Below are 20626 nucleotides of genomic sequence, written 5' to 3'. Positions count from 1 at the left end.
CACTACTAGCAAGTCTGTGAGCTATAGTATGTACAGAGAATTATATAGAACTAGTAAATGCAAATAATTAATGCTGTGTAAAATATTGCTGAGGGAATGTGTGTGAATGTAGGTAGTGATACATAGGTGCATTGTGAAATTCATGACTCAGATGTGGGGGTTGAGCAAAAAAATATGGTGGATGTGGTGCGGGAATGATGAAACCAGTATGAGAAGGCAGATGTATGAAATGTGGTGGCAAGTGTCCAGGCTGGGAGGAACTGGAGGTTGCAGGAAGTTCTGGTGGTTGGCTTGAAGTTGAAGCTGCTGATGCCAATGCTTGCCAGGGATCCTTCCACTAATCTCATTGACCTGAGCACATAAATCGCAAGGGTGCACAAGACATGCAGCACCAGATTCATGAGCCAGCCAATCCTTGACAGCTTCCTCTTCAGACAGCTGGAGGAGCTGCCATGACCAGGAAAAATCCTTGCAAGACATATGACCCTTGCTCTGGTCTTTAAGAGTCTGCTGTGCAACCTGTACAATGAAATTAGCACCACAGGAACTTGAAAAATAAATAATCATACTTTGTGTACCCTTGCAGCTACTGTTTAATTCTTGTAGGTGCCATTTGTAACACCCTCGAGTGCAGCCTGGATCCTGAACTCATACTCAGGGACAGTAGACGCCACCAACTTGCCTCAGGCGGCAACCCATGGCATAGCGATTGAGCCCAGCTCAGTGCAGTGCTCACGGGTGACAGGATTGCAGCTGCATTGAAACACGCTGTTAATTTCAATGTCCGACGTCGGCAGCTTCGGCAGGTGACACCGATCTGTGATTTTTGCTGCTGTCACGCTAAAAACACGATCTCCATCATTTCTTAACGGATTTGATTTTTTTCACTTGGAACATGCTACGATAGTATGTAGAATATACTTAGTGAAGTAGCTAAGCAATTGCTTTAACATTGAGTGCTGTAGACAAAATTCACGGAATGGTGGACATAATGGAATGATAGTAACCGATAGTTTAACACCTTTTTCTCTACTGAAGCACAGCATCTTTCCCCATTTCCGACGTTCTCTTCCCACGACGGTCGCCATCGACTATATGATGAGTTGGAGCCAGATCAAGGTCATCTCGACCTGGATTTTAGAAAAATGAGTCCCGATCAACTCCCTTATTTAGTTTGGCGACGTTTATCTCTGAAGGTATTGAACAACAGACACAAACAAGTCCTTTTGACAATTTCCGTAATGAGAGTTCTTCAGACTCATGCACTCGAGCGTTGGTGGATCAGACCTTTGAGTAATCTTACAGTTGCAGTCAAGGATAGCATATGCACAATGCTCGTCGGGCATGCTTCTCTGTATATTGAATAGCGTGCCTCATTCTCGTTCTAATTCTATTACAGAGTTCACTTCACCATTTGAGGCGACGGCAGTGGAGCTTCTGAAGGTGGGAGGTCTGAATATTATTGGGAAGGCTAACTGCGATGAATTGGAGTGGGGCAAACCTTACCTCTTGGGTTTTGCAGCTTTTCGCCAACACTCATACCCTCATGTCCCTGGACGTGAACAGCATCCACTCGCATCAGTTGCATCGCCCCGGCCCCGTGGTGAATCTGTATCATTCTCCAGATGAAAAATCCATACCATGAGCCGAGCGCGAACGAAGATCAGTGGGTGGAAGCTCGGGTGGAAATGCTGTAGCTGTTGCGGCTAGTATGTGTGACGCGTGAGATATCAACTTATCGAAGTGGCACAGCACTCACTGAGAGACAGTGCACCAGGTACAGATACAGGTGTCTCTGTTCGTTTTCCCGCGTCATACTTAGGTATTACGGGCTTGAAATCCTCGTATGACCTCATTAGCAGGTCTGTCACTTTACAACTCCTATTTTCAGAAATTCATGGACTGCAGATGGGGTATGGTTTCTTTTGCTGATAGTCTTGACTTGTGTCGGTGTGCCTGGCAAGTCCGTCGACACAGTGAGACCACATTTAGTGAACACGACAAGAATGAGCGAGAGCACCTGAGTTGACAATTCGAGCAGACTCGATTTCATCATATGATCCAAAGGATCCTACCGCAGCGACACAAGAGAGAGTGCAAAAGCTTCGACAGAATCACTGTCATCAACTCTGGATGCGGACCTGTCTGACCTGACCTCTCGTCGCTTCGGATTGGGATACCACAAATCCGTCTCGACTCTCAGTTCGTTCGACGCACTCACAGTTTGAGATAGGAATATTTCGCTTCTGAACCATCGTGACCGTGGTTCAGAAGGTTTTAGAGCAACTGTCGTCCCTTGGCGCTCAATTGATTCCTATCTCTCTTCCATCGACGCCATATGCGTTGGGTGCATACTCCGTCATAGCAAGCGCAGAAGCGTCAAGAAATTTAGCGCGATATGAAGGGCTTCAATATGGTTGGTGATGACGAAAGTCTGCTTCTCATCAACTAATCCTACGTAGGTACTCGTTCCCCTCTGCTCCCTGGCACAGATCAATCCAAACCAGGTAATGTGTACGCACATACGCGCCCAGCAGGCTTTGGGGCGGAGGTGCATGCAGAAACACATCCTCCTTGGCACTTATGCACTCACAGCTGAGTACGAGTATCCGTTCTTACTGTGAAGCCTTGACTCCAAGCTATTAGTTACAGTGCATTTGACAATGATTTTCTTCAAGCTCAGTGCGTCCAGCAACGGATCAAGACCGATTTTGACTCTGCTTTTCGCGTCTCCGATGCTCAACTATCCAATCCCTCGCCGAATTACGGTGGTATGGATATTCTCTTGCATCTTCTGCGATTCGTACCGCACCTCGACTAGACTCAGATGCAGTCTCTAGTCTGGGTCCATATCTATAGGACGTTACAACTGTTTCCGCTTCTCTGGCTGGCTTACCAACGGTGAGTGTCCCTGGCGGGTTAGCCGCCGACGGTTGGCTTGTTGGAATTAGCGTCGCTGGACAGTGGGGTTCTGACGAACTAGTGATGTGCGTCGGGAAGGTGACCGAATAGACGTTAGACGAGGATGATGATTTTGGGCCAATGGCTGATGCAATTGTGGGCTCGATGCTGCACAGATGATCATGATTTGGATTGTCGATCCGGGCGCATTTCAATTAGAACAAATGCAATTACTGCTCCTTGGATGCAGATTGATGTTCAAACACACAATAGAGTGGTGAGTTACGACGGGTAACGTGGGGTACTATACAAATGTATGCGAAAACAATGTACGATTGAATCGATGCGGGACTGTGAAAGTGCGGGAAGAATAGTAAGGTGACGCAATCAGCAATAGTAAGTGGTGTAGATCTAGGTTAAAAAAATGAATTTAAACATAGCTTACTGGAGGATCCCGATAGGGATCCCAATCTCTCAGAAGCCTGAGATTCAATTAGAGTGCTTGCTCCATCGCAAGACGCCCTCGTATATCGAGTACATCACCGCTGCATTAGGTACCACACGCATTAAATGTGCACTCAGTCCGCCGTAAAGGGAGCGGGCTCCCTCTTCAGCAATGACTGTCCGCAGCGTTTGCCAAAGACCAGTGTACTTCACGACGCCGTTCACAGACGGTTGTCGTAGTCGCGTCCGTAGAACCTGTACCATATAAGGCAAAGACATTTATGCTGGTCTAAAGGCGCACCTCATGGGGATATGTGATTAAACTGGCGACGCACTTCGCGGTTCCAGCGCTACCAAGCATCCCAAACCACTCGAGCATACCTCCACGACCTTCGGTGTTCGTGGATAACTGCTTCAGACGCTCATAGAGCACCCATTGAATAGTTCCCTCTGTCACGCCCAAGTAGCTAGCACTCAAGCCCTTGTAGAAGCCCTTGATGCCCTCCTCACGGAAGATTTTTGTGATCATCTTGTAACTGCCTCCGACGGCGCGTGAAGGTCCAGCAATTGCTCCCGGATTCGTACTTGTGATTGAGGGATGCCGACGTTCTGATGCTGTAAGCTGCAGACGTGTCTTGACAACCCAGATGGGATTCGTTGCTGTCCCCGTTACAACACCAGCAACTGCAGCTGCGGCGAGGTGGACATAGGAGTTTTCTTGTCCGTGGTTAAAGTAATTGGCAATGATTTGCTTGCCGTTACCGTACGTATAGAAATTGATTGAACGGGCGGGGATGACACCGACTAGAGTTGGTCCAAGGCCTTTAAAGAGCGCTCTTGGTGACTCATCGCGGTATATGTCGCTGAATCGCGAGTCCTCCTCAACATTTGATCGCAGTTGAGTTAGGAATGTAGATTATACGCACCGTAGAATGTGTCCTGTCTCGACGAAATTCCACAGCAAACCACCCGAGCGCTGTGGGAGCGCCGCAACTCCTCCTCCTACAACTCCGACTGAAGTGTGTTTTTCCCTGAAAAGACTGGACTGCAACCGCGTCTTGACAACATCAAATGGACTCGTGACGATTGCACCACACATTCCACCCAGACTAACACGTCATGAAAACACGTCAAGAAAACATATAGTGCACATATGAAGTGTGAACTCACCCTCCCGCTACGAAATGATGAAATGATTTTGCGGGCAGGAGACTGCTGGATGCAGTTGGGTTTGTCGTAGTTGAGGGTACATCGGCCATTGTATCAATCTAACGAATATCCTCCCAAGGAAACAAGTCCGCCAACTTCTAAGATCCAAAAGACAGTTATGAAGAAGTAAGAAGGAGAGCGGGGGGGAATTTTAACGACGCTAACTTTTTTCATTACAAGTCACGTGGTAAGTGAAAATAATGATTAGATTATACAGATAACCGCGTTTTTGATCATGGAACGTGACTCTTCCCGGTGACCATATTATTACTTCGAGTAGGTCGTTCACTATAGAAGGACCTTCTGTTACAGGCTGCTGAAGACATGTTTGTCCTATCCGTGATAAAAGTGAACGTTTCTCCGACAGTCTTGTTACTTATCATTGACTTATTACTAGGATACCATTGCAATTCTGCCAGCAAACTTTGGTGTGCCTCCAGCACAAGCTCTCGTTGCTGAAATAAACAAAAAGTATGCCAATAGAGTCCTCCACGACGTAGGGCTGTGTATTTGCGCGTTTGATCTGGTGGAAGCAGGTGAAGGCAAGGTACGATACGGAGATGGGTGTTTATGGTATAAAGGTGCGTGCTCGAAATTTCAGCCTGTCCTATGGCCGCGACTCATCCTAATGAACAGTCAGGTTCAGAATGGTTGTTTTTCGGCCATTCGCATCGGAAGTGATCCTTGCTAAAGTGAAGTCATCAGACGAAGATGGCATTCGATGTATGGACGCTATTTCCTTCTCTCGTGATTACTAATTGTACCAGTGAGCGTAGGATTTTTTGATGACATTTATGTGCCTTTAGCATATCTGCCACAACCATCTGCCTTGTATGTCCTGTGACCTACCATTCTCTCCAAGCTACTCACAGCTGCCTTCAGTGACCCGAATGAGCGTGCTCATTTCTGGCTACCAGACTCAGAAGCAACAACCTCGCACGGGCTTTTGGAATCTGCAACAGTAGACCGGATGTATATTGACCAAGGAGAAGTAGTACGGGTTCGCGTTGAGGCTGATGAATTTTATGACGACGAACCTGGTCCACCAAAAGCATCGGAGGGTGTCGCAGTAAAACGAGAGGTCCGGCGCGCACCATATAGCATGATTGTGAGCTCGCAGGTATGGGCCGTGTGCGCTGGCTAATGATTCTTTCTGCAGTGCTCCATTGCAGAACAGGGACTTGGGCCTGTCCCGTGGTGGAAGAGCGCGCAGCCTGATGGCGATGCTATGGACGAGGAATGATTCGCTTCTTCCATTCTGCTTTCAATCGCAATGATATTCCAACGTGCATTTACACACGATTTCAACATTATCACACATTGTTACGCTCGACGTGGAGGACCAAGTCATCATCTCGCGTATGTTTGCACCAGCAAGCCTCCCTGACGAGCCGGTGTGTGGAACCTTGCACTCGTTGCTCGTACTTTCCTGGTTGGCTCGACTCCGGAATATAGATCAGGATGGGGTGTAGAAACGGAGGTGGGCGCGACTTGACAAAGGTGTCTTGTTTGGCTCTATATCTACGCGGAAGCTTCCGAAAAGGTGAACACCACTTGAAGTCTCGGAGCATGAATAGCTTTAGTTTAACTTGTGAGACAATCCCTTTGAGGGCCAAGAAGTCATATAACATCGGTACCAAGAACATCCATCTAGTGTGCAGGGAAATTGTTATTACTCTGGGATCCAGTATTCTCTGTTGCAGCAATGCTTGTGCGCTAAGCACATACTCAATACTCAATAGCGGAAGTGTGAGCTTGCAGCGGGTAAACAATGTTCGTGATGCGGAGCTCGCACCCGTTCACGAGTTTCTCCTACTCACACTATTTAATTTTCAGCGACGCGTAGGTCAAACGTTGTTGGGCACGTACCAAAGGCTCCTCATAACCTGCTCATTAAGGTCAGCATCGAGAACGCGTTGAAATAGAAATACTTGGCGACACTTGTCACCACTGTCCTACTGGGACCCTTCCGTGAACCTCTTTCGCGCGTGCAACATGACTTTGCGCATGATGGCTCCAAGCCACCAGATTACTGGATTCTGCATTGCTCAGCAGTACAGGGCCCACCTTAACATTCCTCGGGACTCGGCACAGCACCAGGGAATTTTGCACTGGTGGTCGACATATGGTGCGCGCGCCGAGTTTAAATTTAGCTGAGATTTGCCTCTCCCCATACACAGGCGGAGCATAGATGTCCCACCTTCGTCGCAGCTTGTGAATCGTTCCGAGACGTAGTAGCAGGCCAAGTTATGTCACAATCCCATTCCTCCATGGTCCCGAGATCAACCACCTATGAATGTAGCACTGACTTCGTCTAGAGGCTTGTCGCATGTAGGCGGGTGCTCTGCACGAGCCTTCTTAGTAGGTTTGGAGTATTCCGTGTACCAGCAAAGTCTCTTGGTGGTGGTGACGTGTTCAAGCTCAAGCAGCAATAAATATCGTACCATTCTGTTCATAAGTCGATCTGTATTAGCACCAACTGTACATAAGCCTAAGAAGAATTGTGCGCGGGCGCGCAACACGATGGCTATGATATTGACGGCAGTGGATTGCTTACCGAGTAGCAGAATCAAGCCAGTCCTCGGAGCCAAGCTGTCAAGTATTTGCTGTATTATGGATAGCCTGAGCATCACAGCTTTAAGCCTAATAAGGGTTGGACAGGGAATGCAAAGAGGCTAGCGTACCGACTAGGAGAGTCAAGAGCCATTCGGGAATCGCGCGAGCCTGTCCCCGCTAGCCCGGAATGGAAACACGGGACGGAACAGAATGGCGGGATATGACTCAAGGATGACTGGGCGCGTGAGTAGTGACTTCCAGAAAGGGTAACGATGTTATTGGGGTGACACAGCAAGTTATTTCAGTTGACTGAGCGACTTGGATTACATTGAAATGGCGGCCTAAACCTCTCCATTTCACAACCACTATGGCCGCCCAAAGCAGCTCTACCTTTGCAAATCCTCCAAACTATACCTTTACCTCTCATCGTCTCCATCGAACTCTACATGCCTCTGACAAGCAGCCAATCGTCCTTGTAGCATGTGGTTCCTTCAACCCCATCACATATCACCATCTCCGAATGTTCGAGATGGCAAATGACTTTGTTCGGCAGAACACTAATTTTGAGATTGTCGGTGGATATCTCAGTCCTGTTAGTGAGGAATACAAGAAGCCAGGACTGGTTCGAGCCCATCACCGGTATGTGCGGTCTTTGTGCTGCTCAATCTTATCTTCGAATACATATTGACACGAAATAGGGTCAATATGTGCACGCTCGCTACAGAGCAGGAGTCTTCAGGGCTAATGGTCGACTCGTGGGAGGCATTCCAGAATTATCAACGCACGGCTGTCGTCCTCGACCACTTTGATTACGAGATCAATACCGTTCTTGGCGGGATATCTACCCGAGATGGCGAACATCGTGATGTTCGGATCATGCTTCTTGCTGGATCGGACTTGATCAGCACCATGTCTGAGCCTGGTGTTTGGTCTCATAATGATGTCAGTTACACGTGTTGCGTATGTGTCTCAAGCTAATGAGTGGGTTCCTAGCTCGATCGCATACTCGGACGCTATGGCACATTTGTTATCGAGCGCACAGGGTCCAGTATGGATCAGGCGACAGACAGCTTGGCGCGCTGGCGCAACAGCATTTATCCCATCCCTCAGCTGGTCCAGAATGATGTTTCCTCGACGAAAGTTCGGCTGTTTTTTCGTCGGGGTCTCTCGGTCCGGTACCTCATCCCAGCTGCCGTTATTGATTATATAAAGCAGAACTATCTATACCTAGACGACGGGTCGGGCCCGGAGAAAGAAAAGGGGAAGGACAAGGAAAGTGGCGAAGCTGAAACTAGCCTTCGAGACGGCGGGTCTCTGCTACAATTATAACTAGCTTCCAGTTGATACCTCGGATGATATATTTACTTTGAAGGTAGACGAAGAACATGTATTCCTCCAGAGCCTGTAACGGAAATGCCAGTTTCACTCCACCATCTTGGATACTAGGCACACCGGTTAGCATCTCATTCACGAAAGAAATCACCGTGACAAGTGTGTGCATTGAATTTAAGCTGGGGTCCGCATTGGTGGTCCCGACAGAGCTTTTAAACGACCACTTGAGGGGGCTTACGGAAGAAATGTATCGATCATCCATACATTCCATGCATGATCCACACATTTTATTTTGCAGTCAGGTGCCCAAAACTCGAGCCGGGCGCGGTCTCACCGGGAGTCCCCGGCGATGCACCTCAGATGTAATCGGAAGCAACAAAATGCCCTAGTGGAGCACATATGCTCAAGAGAGTAGGCATAATGGTCGTGCACTCGGTCACGGTCACTGGCTTGTCCGAATCTTCATTGTTGTAAGGGATAAATAACATTTGGCCTTTGCAGGTCAAAGGCACATTGTCGACCTTATAGGTCTCTGTTGGAAGCTCCCGCATAGTTATTGAGAGAAGCCTGCGTGATAGATGTAAATTAGACGGGTGTAGGATGATGCGTGCTTCTAGCCTATAGCTGGTGTGCTTTATAGTAATTGTTGGCGGAGAGATCATGGACGAACCTTGCGACTCTGACCGTGCATACTTCTTTAACGAGATACTGGGCTGTGCTTGAAAACACTGTATCTCATGCCGTCCAAATGTCAGGGGGGCGGCAGAACGAAAGAATGTTTCCTCGTGAGATAATTGATGTGCTTGAGCGATTGAGCCACGAGGTAAAAATACCTACCGGTTTCTTTAAATCCAGTGGGTGAATCGAACGTTCCACACTAGCGAAAATGAAATGATATCATAGTCTGAGCGGAGTCTCGGCGCAGATCAGAAAATCAGGGGTTCCAATGATCAGGATCATGACTCCTGGCTGGCAATGTCATGGGCAGGATCTCATTTGTGATGCGTCTGGATCCACAAGCTGACTAGAGCCATCGAACCGCCATCACATTGAGCGATATTCAGCGCCACTAGTCAAGTGGAACGTTCCAAGACTACCAGTGAGCCCCATGAGGTAAGGCTATATATCAAGCGTTACACCATCGGTCCATTGCACGGCTATCATACCCCATATATCTAGATTGGGAGTGGGGTGTGACTTCACGATATAGTGACGGCAGGGGATTGATCGAACAAGCTTTAAGCTCGATCGTCATTAATATCGTGGGGCCAGTCATGCGCACTTGCTGAGGCTGTCAGAATCGTATTTACTCCACACTCGCTCCAATGCCGACAGAGGTAAGTACTGTCGATCACTATCAGCTCTTGCACTCTTGTGCTTGTCTGTAATATAGTAAATGCAAATCTGTAATGTCATGAACGTGGTGTCCGTGGTGCACGAGATGCAATACTTGCCTCAGCTTCATCGTTTCAAGCCATGGTGCCAATGAGAGGGGGTGGCCCATATTGAATCATGTAAACGGCAGATCGCGTAGCAAACGAGAAGCCTCCGAGTCGTAGTTAGAAAACTACTACCCAGCTGTCATGTCCTGCAGAAAATTCCTATCTCCGGCGAAAGGTGTCAAAGATAGGACTGATACAAGTACACTCCAAACATACAAGAGCGCGGGTTACCAAGTTGACAAAATGTTGGCAAGAAGACGGAGATAAGAAAGGGTACACCGTCACGGTTGGTGGAGGGGAAGAGAAGAAAAAGTCGGAAGCTTTTCAGGTCCTGAGAATATCAACATCAACAGTAACGAATTCCTGCAAAATGTGGTGTCAAGCTACGGTCAGCCTTGCTGAGCCCTGGGTTCAGCGAGGCCGACCGTGGCTCCACATGCCAGCCAAGCAAACCAGTGGTTTAGCGCCATTCAAAAGCGCCCTCGTTGTCGATAGCGTATAAATTCATACACCACGAAACGGAAGCGGGACCAAAAGGATATTTGCATCCTGATTATAGGACTGGAAATTACTGGGTTTGTGCGGTGATCTAGAACAGCGCATGCTCATCGCAGCTAACGACGTGCGGAGTAAGGATATAAAGTTCATTACATAACGCATCGGTTTAGGTCGAGCTTATCTCCTAAAACGAAAGATAATTCGAAGACCCAACAATACTAGTACTATTGATCTAGAGTCATCATTAACGTACAGTTGACAGTGTACATGGCATGAGGCTAGCCGGATCAGCAAAACCGCTGAAATGAACGCTTAGCTTGAGCGCATTACGGATACTTACGATTCGTACGTCAGATGGTTTGAGCAACAGATCATCCACTGAGTTGAACGGGAGCAGTAGATCAGTAGTACTACTTTGTATTTGGGTAAAATATTTGATTGTGATCATATCAACCTCGATAATGGCAGTTGGCGGCTCTCGCTTATTCTCGCTTTTCAACTTTCGGTTTGGTGTTTTTGGCAAAGTCCCTCGCTCAATGTGGTTCGACCGAGACTATGCCAAACGGGGATCGTTCAATCAAGGGGTCCAAAGTTTGGACTCTGGATCATGATTTGAATAAATTCGGTTGAGACGTGAGTACCTAAATTTCGAAAATCTTTCAACTCTAAGACGTACAACAATGGTCTAGACCATACATAACAGCACAAGTACAATGAATGTTAACCGAGAATGGAGGCTGCGCTTTCTAAGAATCTTTTGACCTATACAATGGTGGTCTAGAGCAAGTCCAAAGCGAACATAACTGCGTACATAGCGATGAATATCGATTGTGAATGGAGACTGAGACGGAAGTAAATTTTCGGAGAATCTTTCCCCAAAATCCAAACAAGAGCAATTGCGAAGCAGGAACTTCCTACAATGAATGGATTGCGGAGGAAGGCCATCATAACGGCTGCTTGAACGATAGTCAAGACTATCCGAGTCTTAAGAGGAGACTCTAGAAGGATGGGTATGGTCGGGACTCCGGCCTTCTCGTCCTCGTCATAATCACGTATGTCTGACATAATCTTGGGAAGAACTTGAGCTGAGAGTACATTGATAAGAAGAAAATTGTCTTACGCAATGACAAGTGCGATTGACCGTCGACCAAATGATAATCTCAATGATCGTCCATGGAGGCGCGTTATTGGCCGTTTCCCATGATAACTGCAGTGCTGAGTGGACGACGAAGAATGTCCCACAACTATCTTCAAGTCAAAAATCACAAACCGTCAGGATGCGACAGCACATACCCTCGAATGATACCGTCAAATATAGCCTTCATGCCAGGAACTCGTTTGATTATGAATGGTTCATTAGATCTGGGTGGGTCGTATTCCGTTTCTTTTTGATCATAATTTGCCCATATGAAGCTCTTCAGTACTACACCGATCCGCCGAAGATCAAGCGGCGTTGCCCACAGAAAAGCGGGGGCAGCAAAAACTGCGGTGACAAGCGTCGTTCCTGGCGGGCTTCGACATAAAGCTATCACAAGAAGCGACGCATTAAATGCCAGAAAAATACGGGCAAGGTGGAACACGGGGGCAAAGCGCTTCATGACAGCCGCACCCCAAGCACCGATGACAACTTCTTGATCCTTCAGGTGGTCAACACCGATAGCAAGAATGTCACATGTTACGCATACGGTGATCTTTTACACTATGTAATCAGAAAGACTGTAAGGTTGGAATTCATAAACAAAGGGCTTACCGGCCTCCAGTCAAGCTGCCCAGCGATCTCGTAGGATAGGAGGGATGAAATCGCAGCACTGCTCACCGCTACGACGATGGGCACCAGGATCACAGAGCTAACGAAGGTGGAAACTGTGGGCGTAGCCATCTCGTTGAAGGTAGGTTCTCCGAGTCTGCAAGCCCAATGAGAGAGTTTGAATAGTCTTGTGGGCGACCTTTTATCAGTCCTAAGAGTTTCGGTTCCAAAATTGGAGAACAGCATACCTCACTTACAGTAGAGATTAAGACCTCCAGCACCGCTGGGAAATGGTCAATCACCTGGGTGTCGTGCCGCTTAATTAACCTCTTAACCGGTTAGTAGCAATTGGTCGCGCCGGTTGGCTGGCGATTATTAGTCCGGTTGAGTTTTCCATAATATCTCTCTGCGTCACGCTGATCTGACGGACTGACCCCCAATCTCGCCCAAGCGTGATGCGGTATCTGTCTGCCGACTGCACCCCTACCGGAGCCTCCTGCAGTCTCGTTGCCTTTACCTTGCACCATAAAGCCTCTTGTTAAATGAAAGGACCTCGAAAACTTACCGTGAATTTCTTGATGATGGTAAAATGAATAGCGGACAGCTGTGGTTAGTCCATCAGGAAAACGTAATTCACTACAGAGTGCTACAGAGCGCTCTGTAACACTCTGTAATGAATTACGTTTTCCTGATGGGTCCCCTCTCGGATCAGTTACTTCTGAGCGTAAGTATATGATACAACCCGTTGACGCTGTCAGACGCTGTCGGATCCACTCAAAATCCGCAAACACCGTACGCAGCCGCACACCTATGATTGGACATGTATATATAGACTAAGGATCAGCGCTAAAATCGACTAGCTTCGTGGGATGCGTTTATTTTCTGCACCTGGATTCGCGCTAACTGAAGCACGCTAAGGACGTATAGTGGGTTTAAAGCTCTATGCTCGGTCCCTCGGAGGACACACCGCAAGTTAAAATAAGAGTCGGAGGCTCGCAGAAGATGTTGGATTGGTAGGAGAAGGGGTGAGCAGAGCAGGGGACAGAGTTCGAAAAGTTTACCAGCGGAACGCACCGAGCCGCCAGTTACTGTCGCTGATGATGATCGAGGATGAAATATCGTTCTTCAGGCTTTCGAGCTTCAAGCTTTAACGCTGCGGCTGCCAGGTCTAGTACTCGTGTATGCGCTGTCAGAGGCTGTCAGCGACCAACAAACACACCAGTGAACTAATGAGACTTTGATATTGTAACCGTGCGAAGTACAGAAGGGTAGATTCTGCTCCCGATATTATCTAGACGCTCCCTTGTTGTCATATGTTGTCTGTACTCTTCTAACCTGCGTCGTAAATTTGGCAGCGCAGACAAAAAACTTTCATGATAGATATGATCCGAACTAGTTGCAGCCTGCAGGACACCGTGTAAAGCATATAATGGATATTTGACTTAGCTTAGGCAAGTGTCTGGTACGTAGGAATCAAGTCGTGCACCTATATTGATTATTTTATTGATTATTGCGTGACACAACTTTTGCACTCGCCTTGACGCTGATGACGAACCCGCAGTTCACTTAGTTGGCTTGGGCTACATCTGTCATTCGCAGGATAATCCAAGTTCATCGAGCACACGACAGCTTGCTTGGCCGCCATAAGAACACATCGTACCTACACAACTTGAAACATTTACATGTAACTCCCGTGACAATATTTATGGCAATTATCGTGATTGTTTAGACTCGTGACCAGTCTAGAGTGGGAAATCTTGACGTAGTCACCACTCGACTTGTCCGTGGTTATATAAGCCAGGCTGGTATCGAGCCTAGTGATTGTTGACAATCGATAGTTAACTATGGTGTTTCAATTGGTTCATCAGATTCAGTTCACTGATCGGCGGCGCACGACCTTGACAATTGCAGACAATGATCTTTTTCAGCACCGTTTTTCTCTCCTCCGCATAATCCCCGACCTGCCTCTCGATCATTGGAATCGAGCGCTTCTCCAGCGCCAATAATCGAAGTCAGCGAGTGTTATTTCGTTTCTCTAATCAGGGGCTGACATCCTACTTCTAGCTACAAGTGCTGGACCCTCATTACGCAGCCTGAATGAAACGCCGCGCCTTACAATACTAGTCATCCGTGGTAAACAACGTGCTTCATCAAGAACACTGCCTATCTTGTCAACATTAACGAGCCTATCTTTTAGCCGGCTTGGTTTGACCTCCGTATGCTACGGAACCCCCTGTATTTCTGGTATGGCTCTGTGCGAGCTCAGAGAATTTTGGTTTTTCGTCGTTGTGCGTATAGATGATCATGTGCTGATCAAGCAAGCATTTCCACCTAGGTTGAGATAGATCATTGTTCAACATACGGTGCTACCGGCTGGCATAAGTGACGTTTCTTACGTATTTCCGAGTCCACGGGCTCTGCTCACGTCAATCACCACGAACTTCATCTAACATTATTCGGAAACGTTCTCAACACGATGCACGTACCATACTCCTTTCACCAGCCCCCCAAACACACCTTCTCGAGTCACGTTCCTCGGCACCCCATGGCAGCCTGTCGCTGACAGCTCTCGGCATCCTTCGTTCGGTTCATGGCATTGTGATACCACGACTCAACAAGAGCGTTTAGCTTTATTTATATCAGGGTAATTGGATGAGCATGCTCATCAGTAGACTTTGTCTTTCGCGTCTATCGGGTACCCGAAATCTATTTTTTCGTCTACTAGCCTAGGACCTGTTCTTCGGAGATAGGAGTAGTTCAGTTTACCAGTAAGTCTAAACACGTGCACACTGGCATGTTTTCAAATTGTGGCTACTATCAATAAGCCGTTTTTACTGTTCTCCCTCTGTGATTTCTGTTATTCCTCCTCGAAAGCCAAGCACGCATAGGCGCCGAGTACTGGTCCTGGTAATAGGTTGTCCCTCGACTAGTAAGTATCTTTGATGCACAGATCTAACTCACATGCATAGAGATGTCTACAAAGGAGAGTGCTGCATAAATTTGTACGTACAATATGTGAGGGACTTCGGAAGTGCATCGATCTTTGAAAGATACTGCATGCAATCATAGATAGAAACTAACGTGGAGTGTTGATTAGGATATACAGAGGACGTGTTATCAGAACTCGTGGTCGAATACATCGCTCTCGCCCTGCAATGCGACAGCATGGCCATTCTCCACCGCTGCATGCCCATTGCCTTGTCTCCCAGACCCATATGTTCCACCGGCTGCATCTTCTGGCACCTCCAGATCGACACTCGACTCTGCTCTGCGCGAGTAGGTCGACTCTAGATCACCACCATCGCTAGTTATAGAGCGATTCTTTGACTTCTTCTTTCGTTTTTTCTGCTCGGGAGCGGTATATGCATCTTCCGTTCTTGCCCACCTATCTTTCTTCTTTTTCTTCTTCCGTGCTGGAGCGTCTCCCGCACCAGGAACTATATCATTGAAGTTGGCAGGGTAATGCCAGCGAGAACTTCCTGATTCAGCTGAGCGCATGCTACCTTCACGTTCAGGATTGTAGAATGATTCGTCATCAGCCTTCCAGAGAGCACCGCCATTGGTTGGCTTGGTAAAGGAATCCTGTGTTGTTGAGCGGCTTGGCGACACTTGGCCTTCCTCTAGAGGCTGGTCATCCAGAGCAGAGTTTGCATTACGGTCATTGTATCTCCCTGCCCACTGGGAACGTTTTTCATGACGCTTGATGGTTGAAGTGTCGACAAGGCCGTAGCGCTCGACCCACTTGGGTGTGCGGCGGTGATTCTTGTTGTTCCTAACATTCTGCAATTTCAGAACACGTCAGTACTTTAATTCATAAAAACAATGCGGCTAGCGCTCTTGTTACCTGTATATAAAAGTTGTGCGCGTGTCCTGGGACAAGGAAGTTACTCAAATGCAATCAGGCTGTTGTGATCACAGTGCATACCTGGAATGTATCCGCAAATCGTAAGTAAAAGATTCAGCCAGAAGTCCTTCCCAATACCGAACCTTGCTGCGACAGCTATATTCAATTGGCTTATCAGCACTCGATTCCACGATAGCATTCCTGAAGACAAGATCACAAAGATACACACCCAGTGGGGGGAAGAGCGTCCCCATAATGAAGAGTATGACGGCATACGCATGATACCGCCTGACCTTGGGTCTCGCCGGTTTGTTAGTCTTCGCAGTTGGCATGATGCTCGTCGTAACCGACGTTCATGAAAGGGAGTAAGAGTAAGAGGTACAGCATGACTTGGCGCTTGCCATTGGTGTTGCTGGCCGCCGCAATCTCCAAAAGAGGAAGCGACACGTGAATGATGCCGTTACCTAAACAAGCGTCACAACATCGTGTTCAAGTACCGTCCGTTATTGGACTTCAAAGCTTCAGCGTTAACCTCGACCATCCATACTGCGCTCATCGGTGAGCGCGACGTGTACATATCTCGGTGAGTAATGTAATTGTTAGATCTATATATCTAGTTTCAATGTCCTCGGCAGGAATCACATTTTGACCTGTTTCGCACCAGGTCCACACTCCGAGCTGGAGGCACTTCACAATTTCTATAATGGACCATGATGAAAACGAACCGGTGCTCGACCTCTCAGATGTCGTACACGATGAGCCTTTGGGCTCTGATGATGAACAGATCCATAGTGGAGATGAGGTCGACGTGCACGCCCCTTCCTCATTCTCTGATTCATCACACCACGAACATTCGCCACACAGTGGCGTGCCCCTTTCCCTCGACCCGTCAGTGTCTCCCGAGCACTTCTCAGTAGAAATGCTGGAGCGCGAAATCGCCAGTCTCCTTCACCAGAATGCGACGGCTGCATCTGCTGCACTCCTGAGTGCCGCCGCCCAGCAGCGCCAAGCACAAAACGAGCACGAGCGCGATTCCCCCATTCAGGATTCCGCTCCAGATGATACACAGAAAGTCAGCGATACTACAACTGCTGGTGATACTATTTCTAGTCTTGGTCTTAATCTTCGCAGTATCACAGCCATGCTGCAAGCAGCACACGCGCAGGCTTCATCCCACGAGCGCCGTGCTGAATCATTGAAGCTCCACGACGCGGAGCTTGAGCATGGTCTGCGTACCACGCGCACTGCCCCCGCGTTCCATTCTCTAACGGCTGGCGATGCTGATGACTATATTGTGGATGGTCCTCGAGAATTGGGGCCTCGGGACTTGGACCTCCTCTACCCCACTCAAGAGATAAGGAATGACGAACATAATGACGACCGAAATGGGAATGACGCTGTATGTTCCCCACAACACAAACCTCGGACGGATGTACCAGACGCCCACGAAGGCGTGCCTGGAGAATTCAATGATATCAGTGACATATTGAATCATCTTTCATCACACTTTGAGACCGAAACAGAAACGGATCCCACTCACGGACATCTTCAGGCACCATCGACCGAAAGTACTTCTCCCATATCTCGTTCTCGTACCACGCCTGCCCAGTCACCCGTGCGCTCTAGCCAGCATCTACCCAGTCCATCGCGCCCCACTCCACAACCCATTGCTTCTACATCGACAGTACCAAAGAAGTCTCCCGAAGGCAAGAAGTCAAAGAAGGGGAAGGATAAAGATAAGGAGCAAAATGGCGAAAAGGAAAAGGCAATAAATATACATGCCTGTGAAGAACCACTATGTCGCAAGACATTCACCCGAAGGAGCGATCTCGCGAGGCACATGCGGATCCATACTGGCGAACGACCGTTTGTTTGTAACCATGGCGGATGTGGAAAGACATTCATTCAGGTTTGTATTATTTATCAGATTACACACAGTATCTTACGACCTTTCGGGCACAGCGATCTGCATTACACGTTCATCAACGGGTACACACAGGCGAGAAACCGCATTCTTGCGAATATCCAGGGTGTGGAAAGACTTTCGGGGATTCGAGCAGTCTCGCACGGCACCGGCGAACACACACAGGAAAACGACCCTACAAGTGCGAAGATCCAGAGTGCGAGAAAACGTTTACACGTCGCACGACGCTCACCCAGCATATGCGAACTCACGATCCAACATGGGAACCAGATCCTAACATGTGGGTGTCCAAGCTTAATGCTTTATTCACGGGTACTGATTGGATGACGCAGAAAATACAATTTCAAAGCCAAGAAACAAAAGGTTTCTGATACAACAGAAGATCTCGAGCTAGAAGAATCAGTGCGCACTATTTCTGCGCTATTCTCGCAGACTGGGGGCGTCGCAACCAGGCCCTTGGCGGCTATTGCACCGGGTGAGCCACTTGAAGCCAGAGTGGCAAGTATCAGTGCAGAGATCGCTGCTGCAATTGCCCAGGCATCTTCACGAGCGCTGGACGAGGACGAAGATGAAATGGAGGAAGAAGAGGGGGTTGACGATGATGATGGATGGTGCTCTGGGCATGAGATTGGGAGACCTGAGAGCATAGTGCCCAATACGAGCGGGATCAGAGGCAGTGGTAGTGATGACAATGGTGGGAAGGGTATTGCAGGCGTGGAAGACAACGATGAGGACAGTGACACTTTTCCTATCCCACTACGGACACGCAAGGGTAAGGAACCGGTTTCTTTGGTAGGAATCAAGAGGAAACGATGATCAAGCTCCTGTCGGCCGGCTCGTGTATGTATTCATATTCTGCTTTTACGTATCCGCTGTATAATCACAGGGAATTCATTCGCATTCGGGGTAGTAGGGTCTCCGACTGTACCGGATCCAGTGGGTACTGTGAGAACAACTTGCTGAATCTTGACAACGTCACTGGGAAGCGGATCCATCATCAAGGTGTTTATTGCAGTGTCCGTTTCCATCCGCATACAACAGACGGGCAAATATAACGCTTAAGTATTGTGAAACATTTCCATGTTTCCTTGCTCGCACTTTACAACACCTTACCTAGAACTATAATGGCGTCGGTCTCAGAACAACCCCCTAGCACGGATCTGATCACCTTGAGCAGGTGAGCATGGATATGTTCCGGTAGAGCGTGAAGCTAGACATCGACGCCTCGCAGACATGTGATGGACGACCAGCTGCGACTGGGAGCAACCGCTACGGGAGATCTCACCCTCTTGCTCATCGCTATCCAAGTGACTAGCAAGTTCATCGCAACCAATGTGCGAAAGGCCCGGCTCATTAACCTGTATGTCATTTAACTACACGAATGCTTGTACTCGGAACACCCCTGATGTGACGATCAGTGTCGGCCTTGCTGGCGAGACCAATGTCCAAGGCGAGGAGCAGAAAAAGCTTGATGTTCTATCCAATGACATCATGGTCAACGCCCTGCGGGCGTCTGGAAAGACCGCAGTCTTGGTCTCAGAAGAGCTTGACAATGCTATCATCATCGAGGAGAAAAACCGGGGAAAGTACTGCGTAGTTTTCGACCCGCTTGACGGCAGTAGCAACATTGATGCTGGTGTCAACATTGGGACTATTTTCGGCATTTACGCTGTGGTGCGCCTCTTTCACATTGACGTCTCCATTGCCCTGACCTGCTTTTGCAGAGACCAGACTCTGATGGATCTATAGAAGATGTGCTCAGACCAGGAAATGAGATGGTTGCTGCAGGATACACCATGTTAGTCGTCTGTATGGTTGTCTTTCCAAATGTCCTCACATCCATCTAGGTATGGTTCCTCAGCGAACTTGGTTCTGTCCACTGGGTCTGGTGTCAACGGCTACACACTGGACGCCGCTCTAGGAGAGTTTATCCTCACTCACCCCGATGTAGGGAATCACCCCCTATCTCGCACCCATAATGTTCTAAATCTATCCCCCCAGATAAAAATACCTCCTCGCGGCAAAATTTACTCCTTCAACGAAGGCAACTCGATGTATTTTTACCCTCCCGTGACCAACTACCTAAACTCGATCAAGTATCCGAAGACTGGTTCTCCTTATTCTGCTCGGTACATCGGGTCGATGGTTGCAGATGTGCACAGGACACTGTTATATGGAGGGATTTTCGGCTACCCTGACGATAAGAAGAGCAAGTCTGGGAAGTTGCGATTACTATACGAGGCATTCCCCATGGCCTTCCTGACCGAGCAAGTAAGTGTCTCAGGGGTCTACCCTGGTTAGTTCATTACTAACCACATTACGCGAAGGCCGGTGGTGTCGCAACTACGGGTACGAAACGCATCCTTGACATTGTTCCAACGAGCATACATGAGCGGTGCTCTGTGTTCCTTGGAAGCCGGGATGATGTACAGGACCTCATGAAATTCTATGCCAGTGAGCGTGCATAATCAAGATTAGTGATCAGTGATATGCTGGTATCGAAGTATGTATTCAATGGAATTAATTGTATGATCAAGCCTGTTTCGTCACCGCGTGGTTTTTGCGTCAATAGCCAGCAATAGCCTCGAGCTTTGGCACCGAATGAGGTGATTTGAAATTTAAAGTCCTCGGAAACACGCTTTTTCGGAGCTCGATGATACTAGACTAGTTCGAGGGTTTTGATCACAGGTCAGGCCTTCTATCAGTTTCAGGAGTGCTGACTTACGGTG

The 20626-nt window shown here is 48.2% G+C and overlaps 8 protein-coding genes across 8 annotated transcripts; 5 read left to right on the top strand and 3 right to left on the bottom strand.

The window, feature by feature from the left end:
* The first annotated feature begins 1225 nt into the window (after positions 1 to 1225).
* Positions 1226 to 2042, top strand: BJ212DRAFT_1311321 (uncharacterized protein). The gene is made up of 2 exons (XM_041334017.1): positions 1226 to 1706; positions 1760 to 2042. Exon 1 carries the CDS (start codon positions 1345 to 1347, stop codon positions 1627 to 1629), a length of 285 nt encoding a protein of 94 aa, XP_041200132.1. The 5' UTR covers positions 1226 to 1344; the 3' UTR covers positions 1630 to 1706; positions 1760 to 2042.
* A 1348-nt stretch (positions 2043 to 3390) lies between these two features.
* BJ212DRAFT_1294596 (mitochondrial carrier protein RIM2) lies at positions 3391 to 4604 on the bottom strand (the record flags this gene model as incomplete). Its single annotated transcript, XM_041332219.1, has 4 exons — positions 3391 to 3600; positions 3647 to 4208; positions 4272 to 4454; positions 4516 to 4604. The coding sequence occupies 4 exons, from the start codon at positions 4602 to 4604 to the stop codon at positions 3391 to 3393; spliced, it is 1044 nt and encodes a 347-aa protein (XP_041200131.1).
* Positions 4605 to 4776: 172 nt separating this feature from the next.
* BJ212DRAFT_1311316 (RNA polymerase III subunit Rpc25-domain-containing protein) lies at positions 4777 to 6191 on the top strand. Its single transcript, XM_041334016.1, has 6 exons — positions 4777 to 4902; positions 4952 to 5135; positions 5191 to 5277; positions 5322 to 5385; positions 5437 to 5662; positions 5714 to 6191. The coding sequence occupies exons 1-6, from the start codon at positions 4879 to 4881 to the stop codon at positions 5795 to 5797; spliced, it is 669 nt and encodes a 222-aa protein (XP_041200130.1). The 5' UTR covers positions 4777 to 4878; the 3' UTR covers positions 5798 to 6191.
* Positions 6192 to 7477: 1286 nt separating this feature from the next.
* BJ212DRAFT_1474447 (Nucleotidylyl transferase) lies at positions 7478 to 8439 on the top strand (the record flags this gene model as incomplete). The annotated part of the gene is made up of 3 exons (XM_041339091.1): positions 7478 to 7749; positions 7809 to 8052; positions 8104 to 8439. 3 exons carry the CDS (start codon positions 7478 to 7480, stop codon positions 8437 to 8439), a joined length of 852 nt encoding a protein of 283 aa, XP_041200129.1.
* Positions 8440 to 10981: 2542 nt separating this feature from the next.
* BJ212DRAFT_1583818 (uncharacterized protein) lies at positions 10982 to 12746 on the bottom strand. Its single transcript, XM_041342332.1, has 6 exons — positions 12695 to 12746; positions 12378 to 12646; positions 12133 to 12316; positions 11676 to 12073; positions 11503 to 11626; positions 10982 to 11450 (listed from the first exon to the last, which is right to left on the bottom strand). The coding sequence occupies exons 3-6, from the start codon at positions 12259 to 12261 to the stop codon at positions 11160 to 11162; spliced, it is 942 nt and encodes a 313-aa protein (XP_041200128.1). The 5' UTR covers positions 12262 to 12316; positions 12378 to 12646; positions 12695 to 12746; the 3' UTR covers positions 10982 to 11159.
* A 2177-nt stretch (positions 12747 to 14923) lies between these two features.
* BJ212DRAFT_1311295 (uncharacterized protein) lies at positions 14924 to 16351 on the bottom strand. The gene is made up of 4 exons (XM_041334015.1): positions 16203 to 16351; positions 16055 to 16129; positions 15974 to 15999; positions 14924 to 15909 (listed from the first exon to the last, which is right to left on the bottom strand). Exons 1-4 carry the CDS (start codon positions 16303 to 16305, stop codon positions 15247 to 15249), a joined length of 867 nt encoding a protein of 288 aa, XP_041200127.1. The 5' UTR covers positions 16306 to 16351; the 3' UTR covers positions 14924 to 15246.
* A 115-nt stretch (positions 16352 to 16466) lies between these two features.
* Positions 16467 to 18729, top strand: BJ212DRAFT_43196 (uncharacterized protein). Its single transcript, XM_041343182.1, has 4 exons — positions 16467 to 16556; positions 16609 to 17882; positions 17936 to 18177; positions 18230 to 18729. The coding sequence occupies exons 2-4, from the start codon at positions 16677 to 16679 to the stop codon at positions 18711 to 18713; spliced, it is 1932 nt and encodes a 643-aa protein (XP_041200126.1). The 5' UTR covers positions 16467 to 16556; positions 16609 to 16676; the 3' UTR covers positions 18714 to 18729.
* A 292-nt stretch (positions 18730 to 19021) lies between these two features.
* Positions 19022 to 20365, top strand: BJ212DRAFT_1443395 (fructose-1,6-bisphosphatase class 1/Sedoheputulose-1,7-bisphosphatase; the record flags this gene model as incomplete). Its single annotated transcript, XM_041337820.1, has 7 exons — positions 19022 to 19074; positions 19129 to 19257; positions 19316 to 19571; positions 19622 to 19695; positions 19745 to 19844; positions 19899 to 20168; positions 20225 to 20365. The coding sequence occupies 7 exons, from the start codon at positions 19022 to 19024 to the stop codon at positions 20363 to 20365; spliced, it is 1023 nt and encodes a 340-aa protein (XP_041200125.1).
* Between the last annotated feature and the right edge of the window lie 261 nt (positions 20366 to 20626).

The sequence above is a fragment of the Suillus subaureus genome (genome assembly GCF_016647635.1).
Source record: "Suillus subaureus strain MN1 chromosome Unknown BJ212scaffold_1, whole genome shotgun sequence".
Lineage (NCBI taxonomy): Eukaryota > Fungi > Basidiomycota > Agaricomycetes > Boletales > Suillaceae > Suillus > Suillus subaureus.
This window is presented reverse-complemented; position numbering and strand designations above follow the sequence as displayed.

Excerpts from the sequence above, each read along its gene's own strand:
- BJ212DRAFT_43196 (XM_041343182.1), top strand. The coding sequence starts at position 16,677 with ATGGACCATGATGAAAACGAACCGGTGCTCGACCTCTCAGATGTCGTA. Across the intron at positions 17,883-17,935 it reads GTGGAAAGACATTCATTCAG|CGATCTGCATTACACGTTCA; the intron begins GTTTGTATTATT and ends TTTCGGGCACAG. Across the intron at positions 18,178-18,229 it reads TGGGAACCAGATCCTAACAT|AAAATACAATTTCAAAGCCA; the intron begins GTGGGTGTCCAA and ends TGGATGACGCAG.
- BJ212DRAFT_1311316 (XM_041334016.1), top strand. The coding sequence starts at position 4,879 with ATGTTTGTCCTATCCGTGATAAAA. Across the intron at positions 5,278-5,321 it reads AGACGAAGATGGCATTCGAT|TGAGCGTAGGATTTTTTGAT; the intron begins GTATGGACGCTA and ends TAATTGTACCAG. Across the intron at positions 5,663-5,713 it reads GCGCACCATATAGCATGATT|TGCTCCATTGCAGAACAGGG; the intron begins GTGAGCTCGCAG and ends TTCTTTCTGCAG.
- BJ212DRAFT_1311295 (XM_041334015.1), bottom strand. The coding sequence starts at position 16,305 with ATGCCAACTGCGAAGACTAACAAACCGGCGAGACCCAAGGTCAGGCGG. Across the intron at positions 16,130-16,202 it reads GACGCTCTTCCCCCCACTGG|CTGTCGCAGCAAGGTTCGGT; the intron begins GTGTGTATCTTT and ends AATTGAATATAG. Across the intron at positions 15,910-15,973 it reads CGCACAACTTTTATATACAG|AATGTTAGGAACAACAAGAA; the intron begins GTAACAAGAGCG and ends CTGAAATTGCAG.
- BJ212DRAFT_1583818 (XM_041342332.1), bottom strand. The coding sequence starts at position 12,261 with ATGGCTACGCCCACAGTTTCCACCTTCGTTAGCTCTGTGATCCTGGTG. Across the intron at positions 12,074-12,132 it reads GGCAGCTTGACTGGAGGCCG|ATCACCGTATGCGTAACATG; the intron begins GTAAGCCCTTTG and ends ATAGTGTAAAAG. Across the intron at positions 11,627-11,675 it reads TTTGACGGTATCATTCGAGG|TTGTGGGACATTCTTCGTCG; the intron begins GTATGTGCTGTC and ends ACTTGAAGATAG.
- BJ212DRAFT_1311321 (XM_041334017.1), top strand. The coding sequence starts at position 1,345 with ATGCTTCTCTGTATATTGAATAGCGTGCCTCATTCTCGTTCTAATTCT.